The sequence below is a fragment of the Podarcis muralis genome, chromosome 2 (genome assembly GCF_964188315.1).
Source record: "Podarcis muralis chromosome 2, rPodMur119.hap1.1, whole genome shotgun sequence".
NCBI lineage: Eukaryota > Metazoa > Chordata > Lepidosauria > Squamata > Lacertidae > Podarcis > Podarcis muralis.
This window is the reverse complement of record NC_135656.1, coordinates 1,734,854-1,759,371: the sequence shown is the minus strand read 5'-3', so window position 1 is coordinate 1,759,371 and position 24,518 is coordinate 1,734,854. Positions and strand designations below refer to the sequence as shown.

Genomic DNA, 24,518 nt, shown 5'->3' with positions numbered 1-24,518 from the left:
TTTCTTTTACATTTTTTGGTATTTTCTCTGCCAATGATTACAAGCAGGAAAGCTTCTGGTTTTTTATGAGTATTAATTTAAAAATCTTTTTCATTTCATCATAAATAATATTCCAAAACTCTTTGATTTTCCTGCATGTCCACCACATGTGGTACATATTTCCTTCACTTTCCCCACATCGCCAGCATTTGTTTGAGACATTTTTATACATCTTTGAAAGCTTTGATGGAGTGAAATACCATCTGAACTGCATCTTCATTAGGTTTTCCTTGATGGTATAACATGCTGTAGACTTCATATTTGCTTTCCAAAGAGTTTCCCACTTGCTGATCAGAATGGTATGAACAATATCCGGGGCCCATTTAATCATTACTGTCTTCATTGCTGTCTTCACCTCCTCCTCCTTGACTTCCCAGTCAGGGAGGAGTCGGTACATCTTTGAGATTATCTTGGTTTTATTATTTAACATTTCTCTTTCCAACTTAGAGGGCTCAGTAGCGAAACCGTTGTTATTATTATTTTGTCTCAAAAAGTTGGTGGTATTGTAATCATCCAGAGAGCTGATATTTAATTTCATCATAGTTATTAAGTTTTATTTGATCCCCTTCCTCTATTAATAAAGAGTTATACATCATCCAGCTCCCTAATGTTTAGTCAGGAATCTCCTTTCTTGTAGCTTAAATCCATTGGTACGGGTCCTGGCCTCCAGAGCAGGAGCATACAAGCTTGCTCCGTTTATATTCTTCTAGTTCTATTTTTCCTTTTGTTTTGCTATATTTCAGATTTTGTACACTACTAGATTTAGGAAGTTTAGAAAAAAATACAAAAATTAAATTCCAAGGCATGATTTGATGCATTGAGTTTGGCATCAATATATTTGTTTTTAAAAAATACAGTTAATCAACAAAACATTTGAGAGTTTTTTAAAGTATTCTTGAAGGTCAAATGGCAAAAGGGTGAAAGCTGTTTTCCTATGGTGCACAGTGTTGCTTCACTTGTGTGCCTTGCAGTTTATGTGGTACTAGAGGTGGGCTAGATATTTTTGCAGATTTAATAATAATGTTTAGTATTTCTGCAGGACTCTAGAATGTGCAGAGTACTTCTATGTTTTCTCACTGCAGCAATACTGTAAGGCGAAACAATATTATTACCTACATCGGGCATAGGCAACTTTCGGCCCTCCAGATGTTTTGGACTACAATTCCCATCATCCCTGACCACTGGTCCAGTTAGCTAGGGAAGGTTGCCTATGCCTGACCTACATACTGCAAATGGGGGACTGAGGCTGAGACAGTGGTGGTATACTCCATTTAGGATTGTCCCAAACCAGCCATCTTTTCTGAAGAGTTTTCTGCATTTCTGACCCAAGGAAATGTCATGGAATGTCTTGGCTTGGATAATTTTGCTTTTCTGAATAACTATTGCATATTAGGGGTGGCATGCCATTCAATTGTTAATCAAAGACATTACACAGGAAGCTCCTGTCATGGTGCAGAAGATAATTTCTTCAATAATAGGGAGGGCAGCTCCCTTCCCTCTCTCCCCTGTGTCGAGTTGGAGTAAGGTCTTTCTGCTTGTGACAAATGGCGGCCGGGGGGGGGGGAGGACTTTCCCTTTTGAATACCACCCACCAAAAAGAGAAAGATGAATCTGGGCAAAGATGCCACCAAACTCTGATCCTAGCCTGAAGATAGCTCAGCTGCCAGCTATTTTGGAGAATTTCTATTCCAAACTGATAGGAACCTCTCACTTTAGGTCCAGCTCTAGAAATACTAAACTGTAAGGAGCTTTGGATTTACCACCCCAAAGTTCAGAGGGCACAGAACATAAAAGAGTGTGAAATATATTTACAACATGGGAAGGCTGCCTTACAACTGCTGCACAGAGCAGCATATGGGGAAGATTTTAGTAAGGAATTCCAGAGAAAATCATTTCAGCACCAAGGTCAATGCATTTAAAGAAGGCTTATTTAGAGAAAGGGGGGAAAGTAAGGAAAAGAAAAGCCAACAATTGCATGCACACACTTGCAAATCTAAAAGTATTCTAATTTAGTTAGTTAAATGTAACCTCTTGAGCAAAATATTTGGTTTCATATTATGTACAGAATTCCTTGGAGAAGAGAGGTTCTGAGAGAGTGGAACACCAGATTTGGTCATCTGTTTGGATGGTTCCAAGGAGAAGTGAGGGTGAAGCTTGCATATTTATGGAAATCTGAAACCAGTAAAAGTTGATCTTTTTAAAGAGTTGGATTGGTGTTTGGATCAACAACTAGGAAATCTCCATCTCTCATGCAAGCATCCATACAAAAATTACACAGAGACTGCTTCTGCCTTTTTAATACATTATTGTAAACAAGAAATTGAAGATGAAAATGTGCAATGAAGATAAAGACAAGGGTGTATATCTACTCAGGGACCACCAGAGGGGTATCAAATCACAGACACTCAAGAGGGAGCTGTTGGTTTTCATCATAATACAGGAATTGTCACACTGCCAAATTCTGTCTGTAATAGAATCCCTGTTGAAATTTGGATTGTTCATTCATGCGGAGTTCTTTCATGTAGTCCCAACATGGACATCCATGTTAATGTCAATGGATCTATTTCATGTATGTTGCAAAAGTGCTGCATCTGGGTTTTTTTAATATATAGTTTCAGCATTTCGGTAAGAGCCTACATGGGAACTAACGATTTATTTCTGCAGCCTGAAATCTTCAAAATCCAATGCAATGAGACTGTGTACAAAGTACACATGCATGAATACATCTGATATCCTTTATGGTCTAAAGTACAGGAGGGGAAACTAAAGCAGCCCATATCAATATGGACAGAAGTATTTCCCATGCAGATGGACAAAGAGGGCATAATTTTTCTCCCAAGATTTTGTACCTCTTTCCTTCTCCCTGCATAGTAACCAGGTTTTTTTTCTAGGGTGATCCTGGACCTAGTGGCATCCCAGGCAAAAATGGCCCTCCTGGAATGAAAGGCTTCACTGGGGCTCGAGGTCCTGCTGGGGAGACTGTAAGTGTTTGTCACGTGGGTGAGAAGGGACTGGTGTGTGTGTGTGTGGGGGTGTTACTCCACTGGATATGGAACAGAAGCTGCAGCTTTGGCATATCCTGCAAAAACTTTATGTGTGTGTCTCACTTATCACCTTCCTCCTTAAACTAAGAGCCTCAAATTATGAAGTTTTCAATGCAGCCCTCCCCCCTTCTGAATGCTGCCTACACGCCTCTCCCCAAATCAAGCTCAAGCAATCTGCACACATAGAGATCATGCCCACATTTGAGGAAGATGTAGCACTTAGCCCACCAGCTTCCTTTATTTCTTAGAGCTACTTTCATATCACCCTTCAGTCACCCTTTTTGGCACACCGCACCCTCTGGTGAGAGACTTACCCTATAGTGCCAATATAATGCCCTCCAGATGTTGCTGGACTACAGCTCCCATCCCCCTTCACTGTTGGCCATGCTGACTGGAACTATGGAAGCTGGAGTCTCAACAACATCTGGAGAACACCTGCCATAGTGTATGAACCTAGAAATGAAGCAAAAGCACAAATACAAATGCGTTGTTTTGTTTTTACTCTGCTAGAGGCACATTCCTGCTTTCACAATTGGGGTGAAGTTAGCTAAACCTTGGCTTGGGTCTGTTAGTTATTCTTTCCCTCTCACCCTAGAGGAGGAACTCCCTTGCCCAAGACTTCCTGCAACCAATCTGACTTTTCATCCTAAATCAATTTTTGCAAGAAACCAAAACAAAGGAAGCTGCTTTAGACTGATTCAGGTCATGGACCCATCTAACTAAGTATTGTTTATATTGATTGTTCCCAGCCCTAAGTGGAAATGGCTGGGGATGGAATCTGGGACGTTCTGCGTACAGAGGATGTGCTCTGCCACTGAAGCTGCATCCATTCACTTCAGTTCTCAAAAAGATGAACAATTCTGAACCCTCCCTAAATGATTGTTTTGTTTCCTCCACAGGGACCAACTGGGTTGAAGGGGGCTGAAGGGCCCCCTGGTCCTCAAGGTCCCACAGTAAGTAGGCTGGCATTTCCTCTGGGTCTTACAAGCACGACAGGAGTCCTCAAATATGTGGTCTGTGGGGCACAGTAGTGTCGACTGTTGATGAGGTAGAGCAGCCTTCCTGACACGGTACCATCTAGGCTGGGGAGGGCTGTGATAGGGAAGCATTTGTTGCAGCAGAAAGGAGTCTCACCTGGAATGCTTGGAAGTGACATTGCAGCCTGTGTTGGTTTGGTAATGATGACTGTTGCCTCCGGAAAGAGACCTAGAATAGTGAGGACTCCAAAAAAGGAGATGGGTATATATATTTGTTCTCTTCCAACAGGGTTCCCCTGGTGAACGTGGCCCCTCAGGAGCAGCTGGGGGTATTGGGCTACCCGGGCGAGGGGGCAACCAAGGACCTCCTGGCCCAGCAGGGGAGAAAGGGGCACCGGTATGTATCAGTCACACTCCCATGCCATCAGTGACCAGTCACTGAAAAAGAAAAGTTGATGATTCAACCCATGGGCATAGTCAGGATTTTTTTGGGGGGTGGGCAGAACCTCAGTTAGCTATGCATTTTTATTGATTTAGGGGGGTAGCTCCCCCTCCCTGCTCCCCCTTGGCTATGCCCATGCCTCAACCCATTCAGGAGGCCACATCCCTGACCCTGCCAACTCGATAGGGCTGAAGTGTATTCAGCCCCCAAAGCCTGTTGGGATGGAGCTGAGCCCTCCCCGATATTGAGGGCTTGGGCCTCACAGCAATAGTGACAAGCCTTGCCAGGCCTTGTGTGTGTGTCGCAACACGCTTGATGTCATACATGCACATGACAGCCCCCCCAACGTTGGGTGGAACTCGGCACCTCTGCCTGACCCCATGATATAGTAGCCTGGCCACCCCTCACCCCCCAATCTCAGGTTGTCTTTGGCCATGCATTGGTAGAGAAGAGCCATTCTGTATAGACACATGTCTTTATTGCTGCTTCCCAGGTTCCAGGGATGAACCTTAAGCTCTGCTTTTTATTTGCAGCATAAAGGAATCTTTCAGCCAGATCCTCCTCCTGTAATCCTCTTCCCTATCATGGTCTTCTTCCATCTGAAATATTTAATGTTCCTATCCAGTGCCACCTGTGGTAGTTCTCAAAAAGATCCCCCCATCTTTTTGTCATATGCAGCATTTCATGTGATCAATTAATATCCAGTTAAGTCCTACTCATAATAGATCCATTGAAATTAATGGACTCAAGTTAGTTGTGCCCATCAGTTTCAGTCAGTCTGAGTAAGACTAAGATTGGATATAAATGCATTCCTTCCTCTCACATTGAATAGGCTATTGTTTGAATTTTTGGATGGGGTTTCTTAGGCAACAACAAATGTGCACACAGACTTCTTTGATAGCCACTCCAAATCTGACTGAGCTGTGTAAAACAGAAAAAGGAGAAAGGAAGAAATAAGTTCAAGAGAACATTAAGATGTTTAAGTGTGTATCTGAGTGTTGTGTCAAAGGGGAAGAGAACAGGAAACAAGGTTCAGTGATGGAGATTTGATGTGTCACACTGCTATCAATGGAAAATGTTAATAAGAAAGGAAAAGGGGTTATAGGCAAAGGTGGGTGCCAAAGTCAAAAAGTGGGAAGGGTGTTGTAAAACAGTTGTCCAAATGGCCAATTATATTGGTAAACAGGTGCATTTAGGTTAATATTTGCTTGTATGGGTTGCTAACATCAGCACTTTTAAAAAGAAGTCAAAGTGGAATGCTCATCAGGACAGGACAAACAATTCCCTGTGAATTACATAAGCTACCTATAGAGCTCACTAGAGCAAGTAATGAAAAAGTCAGATGAAGCAGACATAGCCCAAGTAAACTACTAGTCCCTGTAAACTACTAGTCTCCATGCCCTCTGTGTGATATTACTGATACTGTTCATAAAGGTAAAGGCAAACCCTCACAGTGATCAGCTCCCGCCCAGAAACCTATGTCCCCATGGTGGAAGGACATGTGGATCCAGAATTGGCTTCCGCAGTCACTTACAGATTCACTGTTAAGACTGTTCATGGAAGACAATCTTACTCAGCCACAAGTGATCACCAAAGAAGAAAAGAAGAAGACTGTTCATGTACTTACCCCGGTGCCATTCTCTGTCCTATCCCCCTCCGGCCCTCATTTGTACCTCCCCTTTCCCAGGGTGAGCGAGGCCCAATGGGCCCATCTGGCCATGATGGAATCCCAGGCCCATTGGGTCTGCCGGGCCCAGCTGGACCACCAGGACTTGCTGGAGAAGATGGTGATAAGGTAGGCAGCCTGTGCTCCACCTGAATTTGGAGGAAGAGGGGATACTTGCACAGGGTTCATACAGCTACAAAGACCAGTTTTGTTTCCCAGACAAGATTCTTGGCTATCCCTAGCAATGATTTCCACAGCCTTGGTTTCTCCAGCCAAGACTTGACTCAGTGGGCATGTGTTTTGCTTGACAATGGTTTCTGCAGCAATGGTTCCCATGGTGATGCTCTATGTTCTCATGCTGCTCTCCCTCTTTCTGCAGGGAGAGATGGGTGGCCCAGGACAAAAGGGAAGCAAGGGCGACAAAGGAGAAGCGGTGAGTTTGAGGCAGGTGGCTGGCAGACTTCAGGGTATTATCCAGCATTGCTACCCCTTAAACTGTGTTGCCATGATTGCTTATAGATTCTTTATCAGCTGGACCAAGGAGATCTTTTGAAAGAAACTAGAAGAGAGAGAATGAATAACTAGGGAGAGCATTGCTGTTTCATGTTCTTTCTCTTCTTATAGGGTCCCCCAGGACCTACTGGGATCCAGGGTCCTATTGGACATCCAGGCCCTGCAGTAAGTATTGACTCCAAGCCAAAATCTGTACTGGCCTATATTCTCCCAAATCTTTCATAGAAAGGATTGTCTCCTCTCACAGTCCTCTGGGCACAGCTCAACTACCCTCCCATATCACCATTTTCTTTCATCTGTCACAGAGTTTTTAAAATTATTTTTAACAAAATGAAAATACTTCTTACTCAACAGAGGACCTCTAAGCAGCTCTGATTGATGTTAGTGGACATCACCATATGCTTGAAGACTAGAGGCTTGGCTGAGTGCGATGCCTCCCACTTCTTTAATCCCAACTTTTTGGCTCTACTAAAGAGAGATGGAGGGTGCTTCTGTTTCAGTGGGAATCCTGACATGGTGTCTTGCTAACAGGGAGCGGATGGAGAGCCTGGGCGCCGAGGGCAGCAGGGCATGTTTGGCCAGAAAGGAGATGAAGGAGCCCGTGGATTCCCAGGTGTTAGTGGCCCATCTGGTTTACAAGTGAGTGCCGGAGCCAGAGGTTAGACAACATGAAACTATTTCATTGGGGGTACCTTGGAATAACTGGGCTTCTTCTTAAGCGAGCTCCTGCAGTGAGAATGAAAGTCAGTGATTTCCCCAGCTTTGTTCAGTAGGTTTCTTTCTCTTTTTTTGTAAATAATTTTTATTAATTTTTGATTATTAAAATCCAATATAAACCACATTTTATCAATCTCAAATTACAATTCAGATTCAAATATATATCAATTATAAAGCCAATTATACATTTTGTATGACTTCCCGTGTGCTAGATTTCAAGGTGAGATGATTTTATTTCATCCTGCTTCTGAAGTCTTAATTAATCCAATTACATTCTTAATCTTGATCCCAATTGCATTTTTGATCTTAATAGCTTATCAGCAGCTACAGAGTTTTTGACTTCCATTTGTATTGGCGCATTTAATAAATTGTATTTCTGCAAGAGGAGTTCTGTATCCCATATTGTTCAGTAGGTTTCAAGGCTATCTAGAAATGGTTTGTAGGGAACTTGGGACTGTGACTAAAGCTGAGGCAAACTTCTGTATGAAATTTTAAATTCAGTGAATTCCATGAAATTCAAAATATTTTGTTTTTCTAAATGTTGAGGGTTAAATAAATGGTTTCACAACTGTGGATTTCTGAAAAAATTATATTTGCAATAGTAAAAATTCAAAATTTCTTATTTAAATTTCTGCATTTAAAAAAAGTCTTTCAGTCAGTTGAATCTTACCACAAGGGCCTTAACTATTCACAGGCACACACATCTCTCCACCAAATTTGAAATTTCTCCCCAGATTGAAAAACCCTGATATAAATTCTGAAATTTAAAACTAAGCTTTCACATTTGAATTCTGAGTACTTAGATTATGGCTTTTGAACTCTCATATGTGCCTGCTAGCCAGACTAGAGGAATATCAGCAGAATGGTGGAAATGCTTTACACTTGCTTACTTTGTTGGGGGGGTCCTTTCTTCACAGGGGATGCCAGGGCCCCCAGGGGAGAAGGGCGAGAGTGGCGATGTTGGCCCAATGGTAAGAGTCATTTGCTTCACCTAAACCTGCCCGTGAGTCATCTGCCTGTGCCTCCTTGTGAATCTCATCCTCTCTCTCTCTCTCCTCTCTCTTTAGGGCCCACCAGGAGCTCCAGGGCCCCGAGGCCCCCAGGGTCCCAGTGGGGGTGATGTGAGTAACATTTTTTTTTCATCTATATAAAGCAAGATGGGGCAGAATTTATTTATTCATTATGACACCACTCTTTAGGCTATAAGACTCCTACAACCGCTTGCATAAGAGTAGTTAAAAATAAAACAGTCCTAGCCCCCCAGGCTTGCAATCTAAAAGACCCAACATAAAAGGAAAAGGGGGATGAGGAGAGCAGAGGAAAACAAGGAAACTCAGGTATGCATTCTTAAAGTTACACAGTAGTTCTTAATGACCAGCTGGAATGGAAAAGGGCCTCTTCATCCATCAAAACACCCTGGATAGACACTTCCTGGACTCGTTCCTCCACTGGGGAATGGTGGGAGCACCAGCATATGGACCAGAATTTGCTGGATGGATGGAACTCTGTTGTTTCTGATTTTCTGTAGAGGCTGAGCTCAGGGGCTGAGGAGAAGGATGTGAGGATTTCTGATACCACTGTGGTTGGAATACTATGAATTGATTGTATGATTTAAAAACAAAAAACAAAAACCTCAAAGATTGCATAAAATAGCAGGACAGATAATAAAGCAAAACATAGCGTGTATCCACCTCAATCTACCCCTGTTGTGTCACATGCCAGAGATGTGGATAGCTCAGTTGGGAGAGACAAGTCTCTGAATCTCAGGGTTGTGGGATTGAGCCCTACGTTGGGCGAAAGATGCCTGCATTGCAGGGGGTTGGACTAGATGACTCTCAGGGCCCCTTCCAACTCTACAGTTCTATGATCCTATGCTCTGAGTGCATTGATTCCTTGTGGTGAGGTCACACGTTCTGCTGACATGATAGTTATGATGTACTTATCACAGCATGAGTAATCCTCTACATGGTAATGATGTGTGGTAATTGACTATTAAATGAAGTTATAATGACAACTTCAAACCATTATCAAGTGGTGGGTGGCTACCCTGGTATTTACTGATTGGGTTTTTATGCCATTGTTCTAATAGCTCTAGCTGCAATATAAACAGAACCATAAAACATGGGTTCTTGGAGGTTCTCTGGATCTAAAGGTAGAAAACAAATAATTTAATCAGATTAGTGAACTTTGCCAATAAACCCAGCATATAACTAAAATGATAGCCAAGGTAATAGTTATAATTATTAATTAATAGTAATCATTAATGATTTAAAAAATCAGCCTTCCCCTTTATCAGTAGCACTGCTAAGCAAATTTAATAAAAGTAAAGGTAAAGGTAAAGGTACCCCTGCCCATACGGGCCAGTCTTGACAGACTCTAGGGTTGTGCGCCCATCTCACTTAAGAGGCCGGGGGCCAGCGCTGTCCGGAGACACTTCCGGGTCACGTGGCCAGCGTGACAAAGCTGCATCTGGCGAGCCAGCGCAGCACACGGAAACGCCGTTTACCTTCCCGCCAGTAAGCGGTCCCTATTTATCTACTTGCACCCGGGGGTGCTTTCGAACTGCTAGGTTGGCAGGCGCTGGGACCTAGGCGCTGAGGCTTTTACCCACAGCGCCACCCGCGTCCCTTAAGCAAATTTAATACATAAAAATAAAAATCCACTCCACCACCAAGAATGTCTTTTCACATGCCTATACTGTACTCATTTGATGGACAGATGATACCACCAGAGGAGTATACCCAGTAGATCTCATTAGCTGCAACTGTTGAGGATAAATAGGATAAAATAGCATGTAAAGTAACCTCACGAGGACCTCCAAGAGCATTTAGGCAAGTGCCCAGAATCAGAAGTGTCTGCAAAGCAGGAAATGATTCCAAAATCTATACCACAATGCCCCTACCGAGAGTCAGGAGGAGGGGGGGTTGCGGGCTCACGACCCCGCCCACACTCCTGCGGGCTGGCGCCAGCCTCGCGGGAGACAGGGATTCCCTTAATTAGCATTTCCCGCTGCCCCGGCCAATCGGCTGGCGGCGGGGGCGGGCCTCCAGAGGCCACTTAAGGTCGGGGCAGCCCTTGGCTCGCCCCTTTTCTCCCTCGCAGCTGACGCGGATCCCCACCCACCCGCCCTTTAGGTTTGCCACTGTATTTGCTATGGGCTTCGGCTGGTCGCCGCAAGGGTCCTGGTAGGAGTTTTTCCATTTGGCTAATTGGCTGGTTTTTGGAGCCACTTGGTTTTTTCGCCTACCTCGTAGCAAATCGTCACAACTCCCTCGGTGTTGGCAGTAGGCATTGGCCGGGGTATTGTCATGCAAATGAGATCGGGGGGGAGGAACACCATCACCTCCCCCAATGCTTGAAGGGTAGTTCATTAAAGGACTCCGAGGGGCGACGCCTCGTCCGAAACCTACGGAGGCTAGGGCCTAAAGCGCGCCCCCGAGCGGTAACCCCTCGGGGAGCGCCTAGGGATATGCATCTCGGGTGGCTCCCCCTGTTGGTGTTTAACCCTTCCCGGTTAGACCGGATAGTCGGTTAGGGGCCAATGCCTAAAGCCAATACCCTTCTTACCTGTAATCAATAAAGTTGTGGCCATTTTCGCCCATTAACCTAAATGCTCGTGTCCAGTGTCTTCATTTATTCCACCTGTGGGGGGGAGGGAATAGCCACGCAACCTGTATGCATAGGGAGGAGCATCAGAGTTAGGAAATATTTTGCATATATTGATCATCACATTGAAACAGGGCTAACGATAATAAGCGTTGGTTATTTTCTCTGAGTCCGAGGGGGAAGCTAACAGTGAATGAGTTAAGTTGCAGGATGGAAGATATTTGGTTAAATATTAGTGGGTGGGGAAAGTCCTGAACTGTTCAAGCAGGTGATAAGATTTGGCAAGGGAGGCCACTGTGGTGGTCTAAGGTGTGCCTTTGTCTTAATGTGTCTCTTTTCATTCCAGGGCCCACAGGGGCAACCTGGTGGGCTGGGACAGCCAGGTGCTGTTGGTGAAAAGGTGAGTCCAAGCCAAGATATTAGGGGATGAGGGCTGCTCTCTGCACTTTGTGGTGAGTTCAGGGACTGGAAGCAGGATGCAGAGCATTGGAAGAGCCGTGGGATTTTTCTCTAGGGTGCTTGCAACAAGAAAGGCATCCTTCAGTATACAGATGGGTAGCCGTGTTGGTCTGCCATAGTCAAAACAAGAAAAATTCCTTCCAGTAGCACCTTAAAGACCAACTAAGTTAGTTCTTGGTATGAGCTTTCGTGTGCATGCACACTTCTTCAATATGTAAGGGAAGGAGATGACTGGAGATGACACCAGCAGCACATGCAGATATGCTCTTCTCTCCAGCAGCAGAGTATTTTGCCAGGTGCAGGGATCTGTGGGTTAAATAGGACAGAGAAAATGCAGTAAGTTTTAGGAAGGCACAAAATGGGAGCTGTTTGAAAGCTGGAGGTGTTAAAGGGGCTGTAAGTGTTGTTTATGTTTGTGCATTAGATGCTGGCATGTGGAGAGAAAATCATAGAGCAAATTGGGGGTCACGAGGTGCATAATTAAACTGGGAGATAGGGAAAACTTTCTCAGAAGAGCCATGCTTAGTTTACAAAGTGAGAGGCGCTCGGGCTGAAACTTGCCTCAGGATATAGTCCTCCTGATCCCAGAGTCCCAACTCTTGAATGTATGTTTGGAGACAGAAGGCTGTGTTTGCAGAGTCACACAAGAAGCTCCCTTTGCATGAATGCAAGTGCAATCTCCTTCCAAATCATGCATCTGAAACAGATCAGAGAAATCACGTCTCCTTCCATGTCATTCTGGCTACAAATGGGAACTGAGCCATTTCCCGCTTGACCCACACTTTCTGGGCATGGGTCTGAGTGGTTCCCCCCCTTGCCCTGTTCCTTTTCAAAGAAAAACCTGCTCTTTAGCGAAATATCAGAACTAATGGCAATCTGGGAAAATTCCGAATTGCTGCTTGTTCCAATTGAGTGCTCAGGAGCAGCTTTAGCTGGGCAAGATAAGCCCTGGATGAGTCCTGAGAGATGTGTCCTTCTCTTAGCAGAGACCAGCTCATAGAATAGCTAGCTCTGTGACTATCTTTCTTTACAACCCTATCAGATAGGAAAAGGAGCATCCAGAAAAGGTGTCAATAGGTCCTTGGGTCTTTTCATTTTTTTAAAATTGTGTTGATGGAGGTATTTTAATATGTCAGTGCACATTTTCTGAAAAGCTGTTCCAGGTTGGAACTGGAGAGCAGCATGACTGGACTGAGATTTCCATTTCTTTCTCCTCTTCTAGGGTGAAGCAGGGGAAGCAGGAGACCCTGGACCTCCAGGGGAGCCAGGCCGGCAAGTGAGTTTGGGAGAGAAACGGGGGGGGGGATGCAATACCCCTCCCCGGAACTCTCCTGGAGTAGGTCTGCTCCAACCCAACTTCTGTTAAGGCTGGATAAATCACTGTGGCTGAGTCACATAGCAGAGATGTGACTCCCTTTACTAAGAGTAAAAGAGCAGCATGAGAAGCTGCTTTTGCAAAGTCTGTTCCCATCCTAAATCCCACCCCCATCTGACTGGCATCTCTCTGTGTGAATTTGCAGGGGGTAAAGGGTGATGTTGGTGAAAAAGGAGATTCTGGCCAATCCGGAGCTGCAGGGCCCCCTGGCAAGAAGGGCCCCCCAGGAGAGGATGGAGCCAAGGGGAACCTGGTGAGTCGTTGGCTTCGGAATTGAACAATGGCAAGGGCTACTTTCTTCAGTGATGTGTCAGTTTAGCTCCCAAAGAGCTGCAAAGAAACTCCCTGGCCCTGCTGATCACCCAGTCCTATGATCATAACAGATTCCAATGAAACTGGCACCACAGAGGCCCATTGAGCAGAGTTACAGCTTCAAAAGACACTCAGAGAAGAGCCATCACCCAGTGAACTGTGCAATCAGTGACAGACCTGCATTTCTGGGGCCCTGAAACTTGAACTGTTGTTCAACAACAGATCACCACAGGGGTTTTTTTAAATTAATGACTACGCTTCAGATTTTGATTAAAATTGCTGTACTGGATTATCTTACATGTCAAAGTCGCTGATGTGGATAAAAAATTCCTATGCATTATAAATTTCAAGTTATGGAGGGGATGAAAATTGGGGAAATGTTATGTATTTTATTTTTATTTACCTACCAAATTTATATACCACCCTTCATCACAAGATATCAGGGTGGTTCACAGAATAATATACATGCATGATACACTTTTAAAGCAATGTGGACTATAGTTGTTTCTGGGGCCCCTCGACGATTAGGGGCCCTCAAGCTTAAGCTCCATTAGTTTCATAGTAGATTCACCCCTGTGTGCCAGCCGGACTTCTCTAGGTTTCCTCTCTAGAGAACTGGTGCTTTTTGTAGTCTGGTATTCACCACTCCTATCCCTCCATTGCAGGGTCCAATAGGATTCCCAGGTGACCCAGGCCCATCCGGAGATCCTGGTCCTCCAGTGAGTATCTGAATTTGAAAGGAGCCACTGCATGTTTGGTATCTGGCTTTGGATGATGGATCCCAGTTTATTGGGAGAATGAGAAAAGTCTTGAAGACATTACTTCTCAGTTTCCAGCACTGGATGAAAACTTAAATATCAAAATGATTGGGGGGGGGTGTTTGGGGAGATCTGAGCATGCTTGGTGACCACAAAATGCTGGCTGGTTGGAACCAAAATGGAAAACTGTGGGATGAGGGAATGGTGCTGGAACCCTGAACTAGAGCACTCAATGCTGCAACATTTTGTTGCAGTTCTCTGTAGTTAAAGCAACTTGTTCCCAGGTGAGAATCGATAGGTTCTGATTTGCTTCTGTCTTCTTCTGCTCAGGGTCTGGATGGAGTTTCTGGTGAGAAAGGTGATATAGGGGATCCTGGACTTCCAGTGAGTATGGCAGATATATTACCCTACATTGGTTATGTTGTTGTTTGGCTTCTTAAAAAATCCCTATGGTCAGTAGCCAAACAGCACCTGTCTGCAGTTTGTGGCATACATTGAGTATTGCTTCACTGCATAGTTAAACCGGTTTGCCTCATAGTTACTCTACCCAAAGAAACACAGTAAGTTGACATTCATCAAAGGGTTTAAACATCTGTGATGTTTGGGGGTACTTTGGCCCTCCATGTGTGGATGAACTACAATACCCATCATCCCTTGGCTATGCTTGCTACAGATGAGGGGAACTGTAGTTCAGCTTCTACTGAACAAGCTGAATCCTCCTTCCATTGAGCACTGCGGGGCGGTAAGGAAATTTTACCATCAAGAAAGATGCGTTAGTGAGCACTAGGGATAAAAAGGTTGACTACCCCTGGATTAAGCTAAGAGATGGTGACTGACCCAAGGTCACCCTGTGAGCTTCATGGCTGAGGGGGAATTTGAACCCTGCTCTGCCAAGTCCAAGTTCAACATTCTGGTACCCTTACACACAGTGGCACTCCCATAGACACTGGCAATGGGACTTGCTGGAGAGTAAGTCTCATTGAGCTCAATAGAGTTTACTTCTGACTTGACATGTAGAGGATTGTGCTGATTTTACAAGAGATTTTCTGTCTCTGCCACCAGAAATCCCTCACCTGAATGGTGTGGTGGTTGAAATAATAATCCACTCTGTTTTATTTTCAGGGACCCCCTGGAGCTTCTGGGGAGCCAGGTCCTCCTGGATCACCAGGAAAGAGGGTATGTTGGGGCTGCCTTTCCAGTGAGAGGGAAGTCTAAGAAGCTGCACATTCTCATTTACATTGCTTACATAGATTACACCTTCGAAATAAATGCCAAAGGATTTAAATTTTTGGTTGAAATTATAGGTATAAATACTTGGGAGGCTGCTCCATTGAACTCAGGAGCATGATTTTGAAGAAATCACTCGTGAGATTTGGGCTGTCAGTTTTCTGTGTTGTTTAACAGCATGCTCCTACATCTCATGGTTTTAGAGGAAACCTGCACAATGGCGGACAATTTCATCTTGTGTAGATGTGTGGATCTGTTGCACATCAGGTGCATGCCCACATAAAGAATTTGATCTAGTCCATAACAAAAACAAAACAAAACAAAACATAAAAAAGAATCCTGGCCTAATAAATACATGTTACTAAACAAACTTTGCAGAGAAGGTGTTCCAGTTCCAGTGCAGAGCTCCAGAGCTTCTTGCTGAAACAGGTCATGGATCCAGCCTTGGAATGAGCCCTTGGTCCTTGCTAATGTCTCTGTACATTTGGTCTTTTTCTAAAGTTTGTTACCAAAAGACTGTTCAGACGATACATTGGTTTGCATTTTCATTTAATTACTTTTTGGGTGTCTGTTGTAAGGCAGCTAAAACAGAATTTGAAAGTAGATTAAATAATACTTACGTACATATATCCAAAACAAGAGCCCTCTTCAGTTATTCCCTGCCATGCGTAGTGCCCACTAATGCAGGGAAGAGGGAGCAGGGCTATTGGCCGTGCCTCTGATGTTGTGTGCTCATTCTTCCTCTCCTGCCACATCCACAAAGGGGAGCCTGTGCCACACAATCTGTGCCCTGATCCTTTGCATTTCATACATCTGAGAGGAGTTGATGCTCCAAGTAAGACTGAGACCAGTAGGTTCCAGAATAGATGGAAAACTTAAGGTCAAGAGACCCTGGACAAGGACTGTGGTGTTGATTTAGAGGTTGGTAGGTTCAGGACCATGCTTAGTTATCCAGCAAAGGCAAGGAGGAAGTGCTGGCCCAGAGCAGCTGTTAGAGCTCGATGGTCTGGACTAGATAGTCAAGTCCCAAGCCCTGAATGCTACATTTGTCCAGTTAAAGATCACTTACCTTTTTACGTAGCTGTTTGCATCTTCCAGACTGCTTGGGAGCCTTCTGGTCTCTGGTACCAACTGGTCCTGTGAATAACTAGAAGGTTGACCTGTCTCCTCAGGGTCAACCTGCATTTAAGGATTCCTAATCCAAATAGTGCCACCCTTCTTGAATAGCCCACTGGCAATAGGGGTGCCATTGTGTTGCTCTCTGCTTGACATTACTTACTTATTTGTCACCTAATTCAGGACTTGCAAGACTCTCATGAACTTGTGGTTATCTATACAGGAGTAGGGGGACTGCCAGTCAAATTCAAAGGTGCCTGTTTGGCATAGGAGTCAACTCTTAGGGGCTGAGGTCCCTTTGGCTGCCCAATAAAATATTTGAGGGGGCCAGCCCCCCCAGTTAATAGGCATTACCATTCAAATGGTATGCATGCACCATGTCATGTGATCGATTATGTGGGGCAAGGCTTACCTGCCCCCCCAAAAAAATATTTTATTCAAGTTGCCCCCCTTGCTGCTTGGCAACTTTAGCTCATCACCCATCCTGATTTCCCATGCACTAGAACCGAGTAACATAGCCCAAATGATCTAAGGGCAGGGCAGGAACTAGTATCATTTGAGTAGTTCTAGAAACCAACAGACCCCAGGAATTCAGTTAGGAAATGTATTCAAGAGAAATAGATGTGCGGACAGTCACTATAATTTCATCACTAATTATATTTCTATCATTATAATTCCATCCTTGTTTTTTCTTATTTGTGTTCCTGTATCTATTCCCTGGGCTATGTGTTTCCACTAAGGTTTAGATGGTGCTCCATTTGACCTGTTTGTTTGTGTTTAATTTCCAATATGTTTTAATTTTTGAAAAAGCATATGTTCAGAACATAATTGGATTTAATAGGACTTTGAGAATGAATAGGACTTCAATCTTTCTCTAGAAGGAGGGGAGGAAAGTTGCTCATCAAACCATTTTATGCAGTGATTCTCTTTCTCTGTTCCAGGGACCTTTTGGGCCAGCTGGCCGTGAAGGTCGACAGGGTGAGAAAGGAGCCAAGGTAAGAGAGAACACTGTCCTGGGTTTCCTCCCCACTGTGTTTTTTCCTTCTCCTGTTCCCCTCTGTGGAATTCAGTCCCTCAACTCAAGATGCATAACTATTCAAATAATAGTGCAAAACCAGCCACTGCTGTATGGTGCATCTTGCATCTGCTGGAAACCTGAATCAGTCTTGGATTAATTGAGCATCCCTCCTCTAGGTTTTTATTAGGGATGTTGGAGAATTCTGACAAAGATTGGAAATGGGAGTAGGAATTGCTGGTGACCGCTTACTGCATGGAACGGAAATCACTCCAGTGAATACAATTGATATTCACTGTTGTTGCCTTCAGTCTGCAAGTGACATGTACAGTGGTGCCTCGCAAGACGAAATTAATCCGTTCCGCGAGTCTCTTCGTCTTGCGGTTTTTTCGTCTTGCGAAGCACGGCTATTAGCGGCTTAGCGGCTATTAACGGCTTAGCGGCTTTAAGAAAAAGGAAACAAACTCGCAAGAACTCGCAAGACATTTCGTCTTGCGAAGCAAGCCCATAGGGAAATTCGTCTTGCGGAACGACTCAAAAAACGGAAAACCCTTTCGTCTAGTGAGTTTTTCATCTTGCGAGGCATTCGTCTTGCGGGGCGCCACTGTAATCATTTTCATTTTTTCTCCATTTGCACTGACGTGAATGGAGCAGAATAATTATTTAATTTACATCAGTCATGTAATTTTGCCACAACAGACAGTGAGACAAGTAACAGCTTTGGGCAGAAGAGAAGCTGCAGGGGAATGAAAACAGTGCTGCCTGCATGCACCCAATCCTGGGCAGAACAGAAAACAATGCTGATATATTTCCCTTTCTGTCCGTCTACAGGGGGAGCCTGGCACAGATGGACCCCTGGGGAAGATGGGGCCTGTGGGTCCGCAGGGACCCCCAGGCCGACCTGGCTCAGAAGGTCTACGTGGAATTCCGGGTCCTGCTGTGAGTATTGATAACAAATGTCTGGGAAAAGGATGACAGTAGTTAGAAAACCAGACCCCAAACGTTTTTTCAACAAAGAGAGTGGACAACTATTCTTCAACATTTTCACTTCAGAGAGGACCAGAAGCCATTATATTTAAACTCCAGGCAGCAGGTGAAGTTAAGTTACCTACTTTTTTAAAAAAGAAAAAGCAGCATTTCCCTAATGCCAAGAGAACTTTGGCAATGAGCAAGGTGCCTTGGGAGGGCTGAAGAAAGAACCCTCGCTTGGGGACAATCCCAGTCTTCAGGAGTGAACAGACTAGGTAGTTTGTTAGATCCCTTTCAGATGCAGGCAGTGATTCAACAGAGATGTTGATGCACGAATAAGGGAACCATGTTCTCTTTTTAAAGCAGTTCATTTTGTCAGCTTGAGGGAACTGAAGCAGTGAAAAAATGGCAAAGGAAGCTCCAGCTGTGCGTGTAGTTGCCTTACACACACACACACACACACACACACACACACAGAGCTTCTTTAGATTTCAGCCTATTTAGAGATACAGTGGTACCTCGGGTTAAGTACTTAATTCGTTCCGGAGGTTCGTTCTTAACCTGAAACTGTTCTTAACCTGAAGCGCCACTTTAGCTAATGGGGCCTCCCGTTGCTGCCGCACCGCCGCCGTGCAATTTCTGTTCTCATCCTGAAGCAAAGTTCTTAACCCGAGGTACTATTTCTGGCTTAGCAGAGTCTGTAACCTGAAGCGGCTGTAACCTGAAGCATATGTAACCGGAGGTACCACTGTATATTTCGTTTGTGTGTTTCAATTTTTCAAGCATCCATAATTGACAATCTTTGCAAATCCCGATACAAATTGACCTGATCTGCAACTGCCAGACTAATGTGTGGATCAGAATGCAGTTATCGGCTTTCACACTTCCTGAATGTCCCAGCTTAGTTCTTGGCTCTAAAACATATATAAATGCAGTTTAAAATGTATATTTTGAGGGGGGAGTTTAACATTATGTGTTTAAATACATATTTTAATGTATATAGAGAAGAGGGTTTTTTTTAAGAATTGCAGATTAGTGTGGAAATAGTAGACACACGCGGAAAGGGCACAGACTAGAAATAGTCTCCTCCATCCATCCATCCCCATGTCAACCCCACTATATCTGGTTACAGATAGGTAGCCGTGTTGGTCTGCCATAGTCAAAACAAAACAAAAATCCTTCCAGTAGCACCTTAAAGACCAACTAAGTTAGTTCTTGGTATGAGCTTTCGTGTGCATGCACACTTCTTCAGATACACTGAAACAGAAGTTGCCAGATCCTTCTATATAGTGAGAAGGTGGGGAGGGGTATTACTCAGAAGGGTGGTGGGAATGGGTGATTGGCAGATAGCTGTGATGAGCCTGTTGACGACTCTTAACGACTGCAATAGGTCTTACAGGAAAAAGCAAGGGGTGAGAAGGTGAAAAATGGCTTTGTCATGTATAATGAGATAAGAATCCAATGTCTTTGTTCACTATATCTGCTTTGACTTCATAGGCGTGCTTTCTGTAGTCTCTCCCTCCCCACCTTCAGCTGGGCTCAAAGTTGTGTAAGTGTCTTTCTTTGCATAATGCTTCCTTCTGTGGTCTCTCACTTTGCCCTTCTTTCTCCCCTAGGGTGAACAAGGTCTCCTGGGAGCGCCTGGCCAGGCAGGGCCACCGGGGCCTGTGGTGAGTGGCAGGAAATGGAGGGTCCAGGGCAGGACAATCAAGACTGCTTGGCAGGGGATTGGACTCGATGGCCCTTGTGGTCTATTCCAACTCTATGATTCTAGGATTCTAAGACAACAGCTTCCCTTCTTCTGGAGCTCTTAAAATGGAAGCTGGTTATTCCATGCTACTCCTTTACTAAACCCCATCCACCATAGAAAGGGTCTTTCACAGGTATTTATTTGGGTGGGGGGAGAGCAGTGCTAGAAGCATATTCCTGGAACTACAATAAAGAGCAGCCTGGCAGTGGAATAAGTTCCCCAAGTTTGCTTTGTCTATTATGAGCATTGGGCATCAGTCGTGAAAAAAGCAAGGGAGGAAAGCTCATTCAGACTGAGCAGTTACTAAAGCTACAGCACAGGACGGAGTTGGGCTGAATTCCCATAGCCATGGGCAGCTGTGAGCTGATGACTTGTGCATGTGAAGCAGCCATCATGGATGAAAAAACATGTCAAGCAAGTGAGTCAAATTTCAGTCACATCAATTTGATAAAAAGGCAAAATGATCTGAAACCCTCCTACTGATTCCTGACTGGATTGTGGCCTGCGCTGAGTCCGGAAGCTCAGATGAGCTCTTGATGCAGCCCTTCTTCTGTTCACAGGGTCCCACGGGGCTCCCAGGCCTTAAAGGTGATCCCGGCTACAAAGGAGAGAAGGTGAGTGTGAGCAGCACCTGCTTCCTGGTGGGAACAAGCAACTGGCTCCTCCCCCTAACTTCCCAAATCTCTCCTCTTTCCTTCTAGGGTCATGCAGGACTCATTGGGTTGATTGGGCCCCCAGGTGAGATGGGTGAGAAAGGTGACCAGGGGCTGCCAGGGAACCAGGGAACACCAGGCCCCAAGGGCGACCCTGTGAGTAGATGGGAGCTCTGTTGAGATGGAGGGGGGTTGGGAGCAAGGCTGGGAAAAGGGACTCTGGCTGATGCTGTCTCCTCCTCAACAGGGAATCATTGGACCCTTTGGGCCCCCAGGCCCACCTGGATCTCCTGGCCTCTCAGTAAGTACCACCACCAACCTCTTCATCCTGGATTCTTGTCAGTTTCCAGTGTGTGACAATTCAGATCTCTGTACGCGTTTCTCAAGAGAACCTCACCAGAGTGATGCCTGAAATGAGGCCCTGTTTGGTACCCAGATCCTCTTCCCCAGGGCAATGCATGTCTGCCAGCCTTCACATTCTTATGGGTTCCCAGGCGCCCCTCATTTGTTCCAATGTCCCTCTCTATTAATACAGATGCATTTCCCGTGCAACATTTCTGCTCCGCTGCCACATTAAAAGATGCTTCCTCCCTGACCCCTCTGCATTTCCTAATCCCCCTTGATGCACAACCCCCTCCTTGCTTCTCACCAGACACAGGGTGCCCTGCAAGCTCCCTTTCACTCATCCACTCCTTTTCTATCTCCTCAGGGACCTCTGGGACAAAAAGGCAGCAAAGGCTCACCAGTGAGTAGCTCCAGTTCCAACAGGTGTTGTGGGCCAGAGGAAGGTGGGAACTTGCCCCAGGGCTGCATGTACTAGTAGAAAGAGCTGGCTTCTTCAGCCTACATCATGGTAATAAATGTACCCACATTGCATAGGTTGGCTGGTATATAATTTATTATGCTTCAAGTAGCCATAGGAAGGGACTAAAAATCTAAACAGTGGGCGGGGACACTGAAATCCTTACTCATGGGAATGCTGCTTAGTTCCCCTCCCCAGCTTCTAAAGGCAAGTTTTCACTATTCACTGCTGGTTGAAGCTGCCATGATTGCAAATGAATTGAGACCCTTCACCAGGAAAACTAGATATTGGGTGGAGGGATTCCAGTCTAGTTTTCTCTGTGGAAGGAATACTGTTGTATGCAAGAGCATTCAGTCCTGGGAATGGCTAGAATTGCCACATGAGTACAGCCTAGATGCAGGTCTGTCACCTTATGAGAACAAAGGCACAAAATCCAAAGTTTGGGAGCCAAGTGGGGTTTTTAGTGTTCAGGAACAGGGCCTTAGTGGTCCCCCCCCCTACCATTTCCATTAGGCGTTGTCTATGTGTACTGAGATGAAGGGGTTCTGAATTTGTGCTCAGGCTCTGTTCTGTTGTCCTGCAGGGGCCTATTGGACCAAAAGGTGATCCAGGATCTGCAGGACCTCCAGGGCCACCAGTGAGTGACGGTAGAGAGTCAGGAGGAAGGGATTATCGTGGGACCACCACCACCCACTTCCTCCCCCCCTCCCATTGTCCCTTACGTCACACCTTCCCTGCTTCTGGTTCCCCCACTCCTAGGGTCGACCTGCTGAGCTGCGGGAGCCCCTGCCTTTGGAGAGCGGCCGCAAGAGCCGCCGCGACTGGGAGCTCGGGGATCAGGGAGATGCACCCGGGGAGATGGATGCCGACCCCGATGCTGAAGGGATGGCAGAGGTCCTAGCAGCCCTGAGCTCCTTGCGTGACGAAGTGGAGCAAATGCGGTGTCCACTGGGCACTCAGGAGAGCCCAGCCCGGGTTTGCAAGGAGCTTCAGTTTTGCCACCCCCACCTCACAGATGGTGAGATGAAGAATCGTCCGGGGCATAACCAGGGCTAAACAGGGAGCAGGGAGTGGGTCTGTACCTGTTGCAGTTCCAGCCTGGCAGGAAGGAGGAGGAAATTGTTCCTGCCTTCTTATCTTGCCTCCCCCGTGGTGAATGCTAGATTACAAGTGCCATGGGGGCAGGGACCTTCTTCTCATTAGTCTGCAAAGTGTGCACTTTGATTGTGCTACATAAGTAATCCCATTTCAGACTCAGGGGGGAATTGCCTGATTGAAAAATATCCCCACGGGAGAGCGGGGCAGGAGAAAAATCCCTACACCTACAAAACTAACATATCAGCGAGAAGGCTGATTCTGAAAACTCTGTGGGTGGTTTCTCCTGCAAAGGCTCACATCTGAAACCACTGTGACGTCTCTTGGATATTTTCAAGAAATGAGGTGCGTCAGGGCTAGGGAAGTTATCTGGGCTAGGAAACCTTGACCCAGCTTCAAGGTTGATTTCTCCAAGTGGGTGCAATCCCAACCCCACCCCAAGCAGGTTTGGGAGCATGGTGCTTGCCTTAGCAGTAGTCGCATGTCCTTAAACTTTTTTTTTTTTAAAAAAACAAGCTATTTAAATCCAGCTACAAGGGAAGAGGTTTAGCAATCTTCCGCCCTTGCATTCCCTCCAGTATTTTAAATTCAAGCTTGTGGCTTGAAGCAAAAGCTGTGCTGGCCTCCCTGTTTGCCCACTCCCAGCAAGGCTCAGAGAGAAGAAGTGTGGCAGCTATAGCTCTCACTAGAGTGTGAGCCATGGCAAAATACCAGACAGGGTGCTGGGGGGTTAGAGGTGGAGGAAAGAGTAGCCCACCACCGCCTCGCATGAGCCAGCACTGGAAAAATTATTTTAAAGGGGTCTCTGGGTAGTAGTCAACTATGTTTTACTCAGAGTAGACCAGTTTAAATTAATTGACCTAACTTGGCCATTCCAGTGGGTTTACTGTGCATAAAACTTGATTGAATACATCCCACTGTAACAAAGCTATTCATCCAAATGTGATGACCCAGCCACCCTCCCTGAAATCTCACAATTGCTGTGTCAGTTTTCCTGTGAATTTGAATACTGTACATCCATAAAAGACACTTTTATCATGGGAGTGCAGAAAAGAAACACCTAGTGAGGGGAGAACCTCATTGATCAAAGAGGACTAATCAAGCTTAGTAGCCATGGAAAGCTGGCTGGCTGCTGAAGGAAGAAAATGGAAAACTTAGGAGACAGAAATGGAATGGAGTGTTCTGGAAAAGGGTATGACTGAGTGGCTAGGAGAGAAGCACTCTGCACCACAGCATGTTGTTGTGGTCCACACTTGTAACCTTAAAATTAGAAGACTGTCATCTAGGAGATAAAGCAGATATAAACTTTTTACCTACCTGTCATGGATTCTTTCAAGAAACTCTGGGGTTGAAATACTCTCCAAGCATTCATTTAGGCCTCTGACTTCTCCTAGTTGCAGTGGGAACATCATCATCCTCTAAGGTTTCCCTGGCCTCTCCTGCACTGACACCTGTCCATTTGTTGTTCTTCAGGTGAATATTGGATTGACCCAAACCAAGGCTGCAGCCGGGATGCCTTCAAAGTTTTCTGCAACTTCACAGCTGGGGGGGAAACTTGCTTATTTCCTGACAAGAAAGTTGAGGCAGTAAGTAGTTGTGCTCAGTATCAATAGGGATGGCCGAGGGAAAGGACAGAAGCTGTGGTCATAGTATGTTGTGAACAAGTAGAATGAGGACTAGATGAATATAATAAGGATTGTAAAGTGGTTTGTTCATTGAAAGGTCTATGCAAAGGGTTGGTTTTATATACATGCCTGGCTCAGGAACCTGAATTCAAAGTCCTAAAATGAGAAACCAATGTGTCCCTAGGTGCGACTCGCTGCCTGGAGCAAGGAGCAACCAGGAAGCTGGTTCAGCACATTCAAGAGGGGCAAGAAGGTAGGGCTTTTCCTTCCATTTTGCCACCCCTGATGACTCCCAGGAGCAGTCTGAGAAGGGCATGCAGTGCTTCTCCCATCTCCCATGATCTCCCATGATCAATCC

The 24,518-nt window shown here is 45.3% G+C and overlaps 1 protein-coding gene across 5 annotated transcripts in view; it reads left to right on the top strand.

The window, feature by feature from the left end:
• Window positions 1-24,518, top strand: part of COL5A3 (collagen type V alpha 3 chain) — a 125,305-nt gene that overhangs the window by 96,709 nt on the left and 4,078 nt on the right. For 4 of the 5 annotated variants that reach the window (XM_028721183.2, XM_028721181.2, XM_077923724.1 and 1 more), the window contains 26 exons: window positions 2,931-3,020; window positions 3,983-4,036; window positions 4,350-4,457; window positions 6,190-6,297; window positions 6,548-6,601; window positions 6,793-6,846; window positions 7,213-7,320; window positions 8,316-8,369; window positions 8,466-8,519; window positions 11,351-11,404; window positions 12,686-12,739; window positions 12,984-13,091; window positions 13,816-13,869; window positions 14,239-14,292; window positions 15,031-15,084; window positions 17,193-17,246; window positions 18,098-18,205; window positions 19,852-19,905; window positions 20,546-20,599; window positions 20,687-20,794; window positions 20,886-20,939; window positions 21,348-21,383; window positions 22,024-22,077; window positions 22,200-22,458; window positions 24,009-24,121; window positions 24,345-24,413. In XM_028721183.2, coding sequence (XP_028577016.2) covers window positions 2,931-3,020; window positions 3,983-4,036; window positions 4,350-4,457; window positions 6,190-6,297; window positions 6,548-6,601; window positions 6,793-6,846; window positions 7,213-7,320; window positions 8,316-8,369; window positions 8,466-8,519; window positions 11,351-11,404; window positions 12,686-12,739; window positions 12,984-13,091; window positions 13,816-13,869; window positions 14,239-14,292; window positions 15,031-15,084; window positions 17,193-17,246; window positions 18,098-18,205; window positions 19,852-19,905; window positions 20,546-20,599; window positions 20,687-20,794; window positions 20,886-20,939; window positions 21,348-21,383; window positions 22,024-22,077; window positions 22,200-22,458; window positions 24,009-24,121; window positions 24,345-24,413 — 2,025 coding nt within the window. The remainder of the gene's footprint in view (window positions 1-2,930; window positions 3,021-3,982; window positions 4,037-4,349; window positions 4,458-6,189; window positions 6,298-6,547; window positions 6,602-6,792; window positions 6,847-7,212; window positions 7,321-8,315; window positions 8,370-8,465; window positions 8,520-11,350; window positions 11,405-12,685; window positions 12,740-12,983; window positions 13,092-13,815; window positions 13,870-14,238; window positions 14,293-15,030; window positions 15,085-17,192; window positions 17,247-18,097; window positions 18,206-19,851; window positions 19,906-20,545; window positions 20,600-20,686; window positions 20,795-20,885; window positions 20,940-21,347; window positions 21,384-22,023; window positions 22,078-22,199; window positions 22,459-24,008; window positions 24,122-24,344; window positions 24,414-24,518) is intronic. The other variant, XM_028721182.2, reaches the window with a different exon arrangement.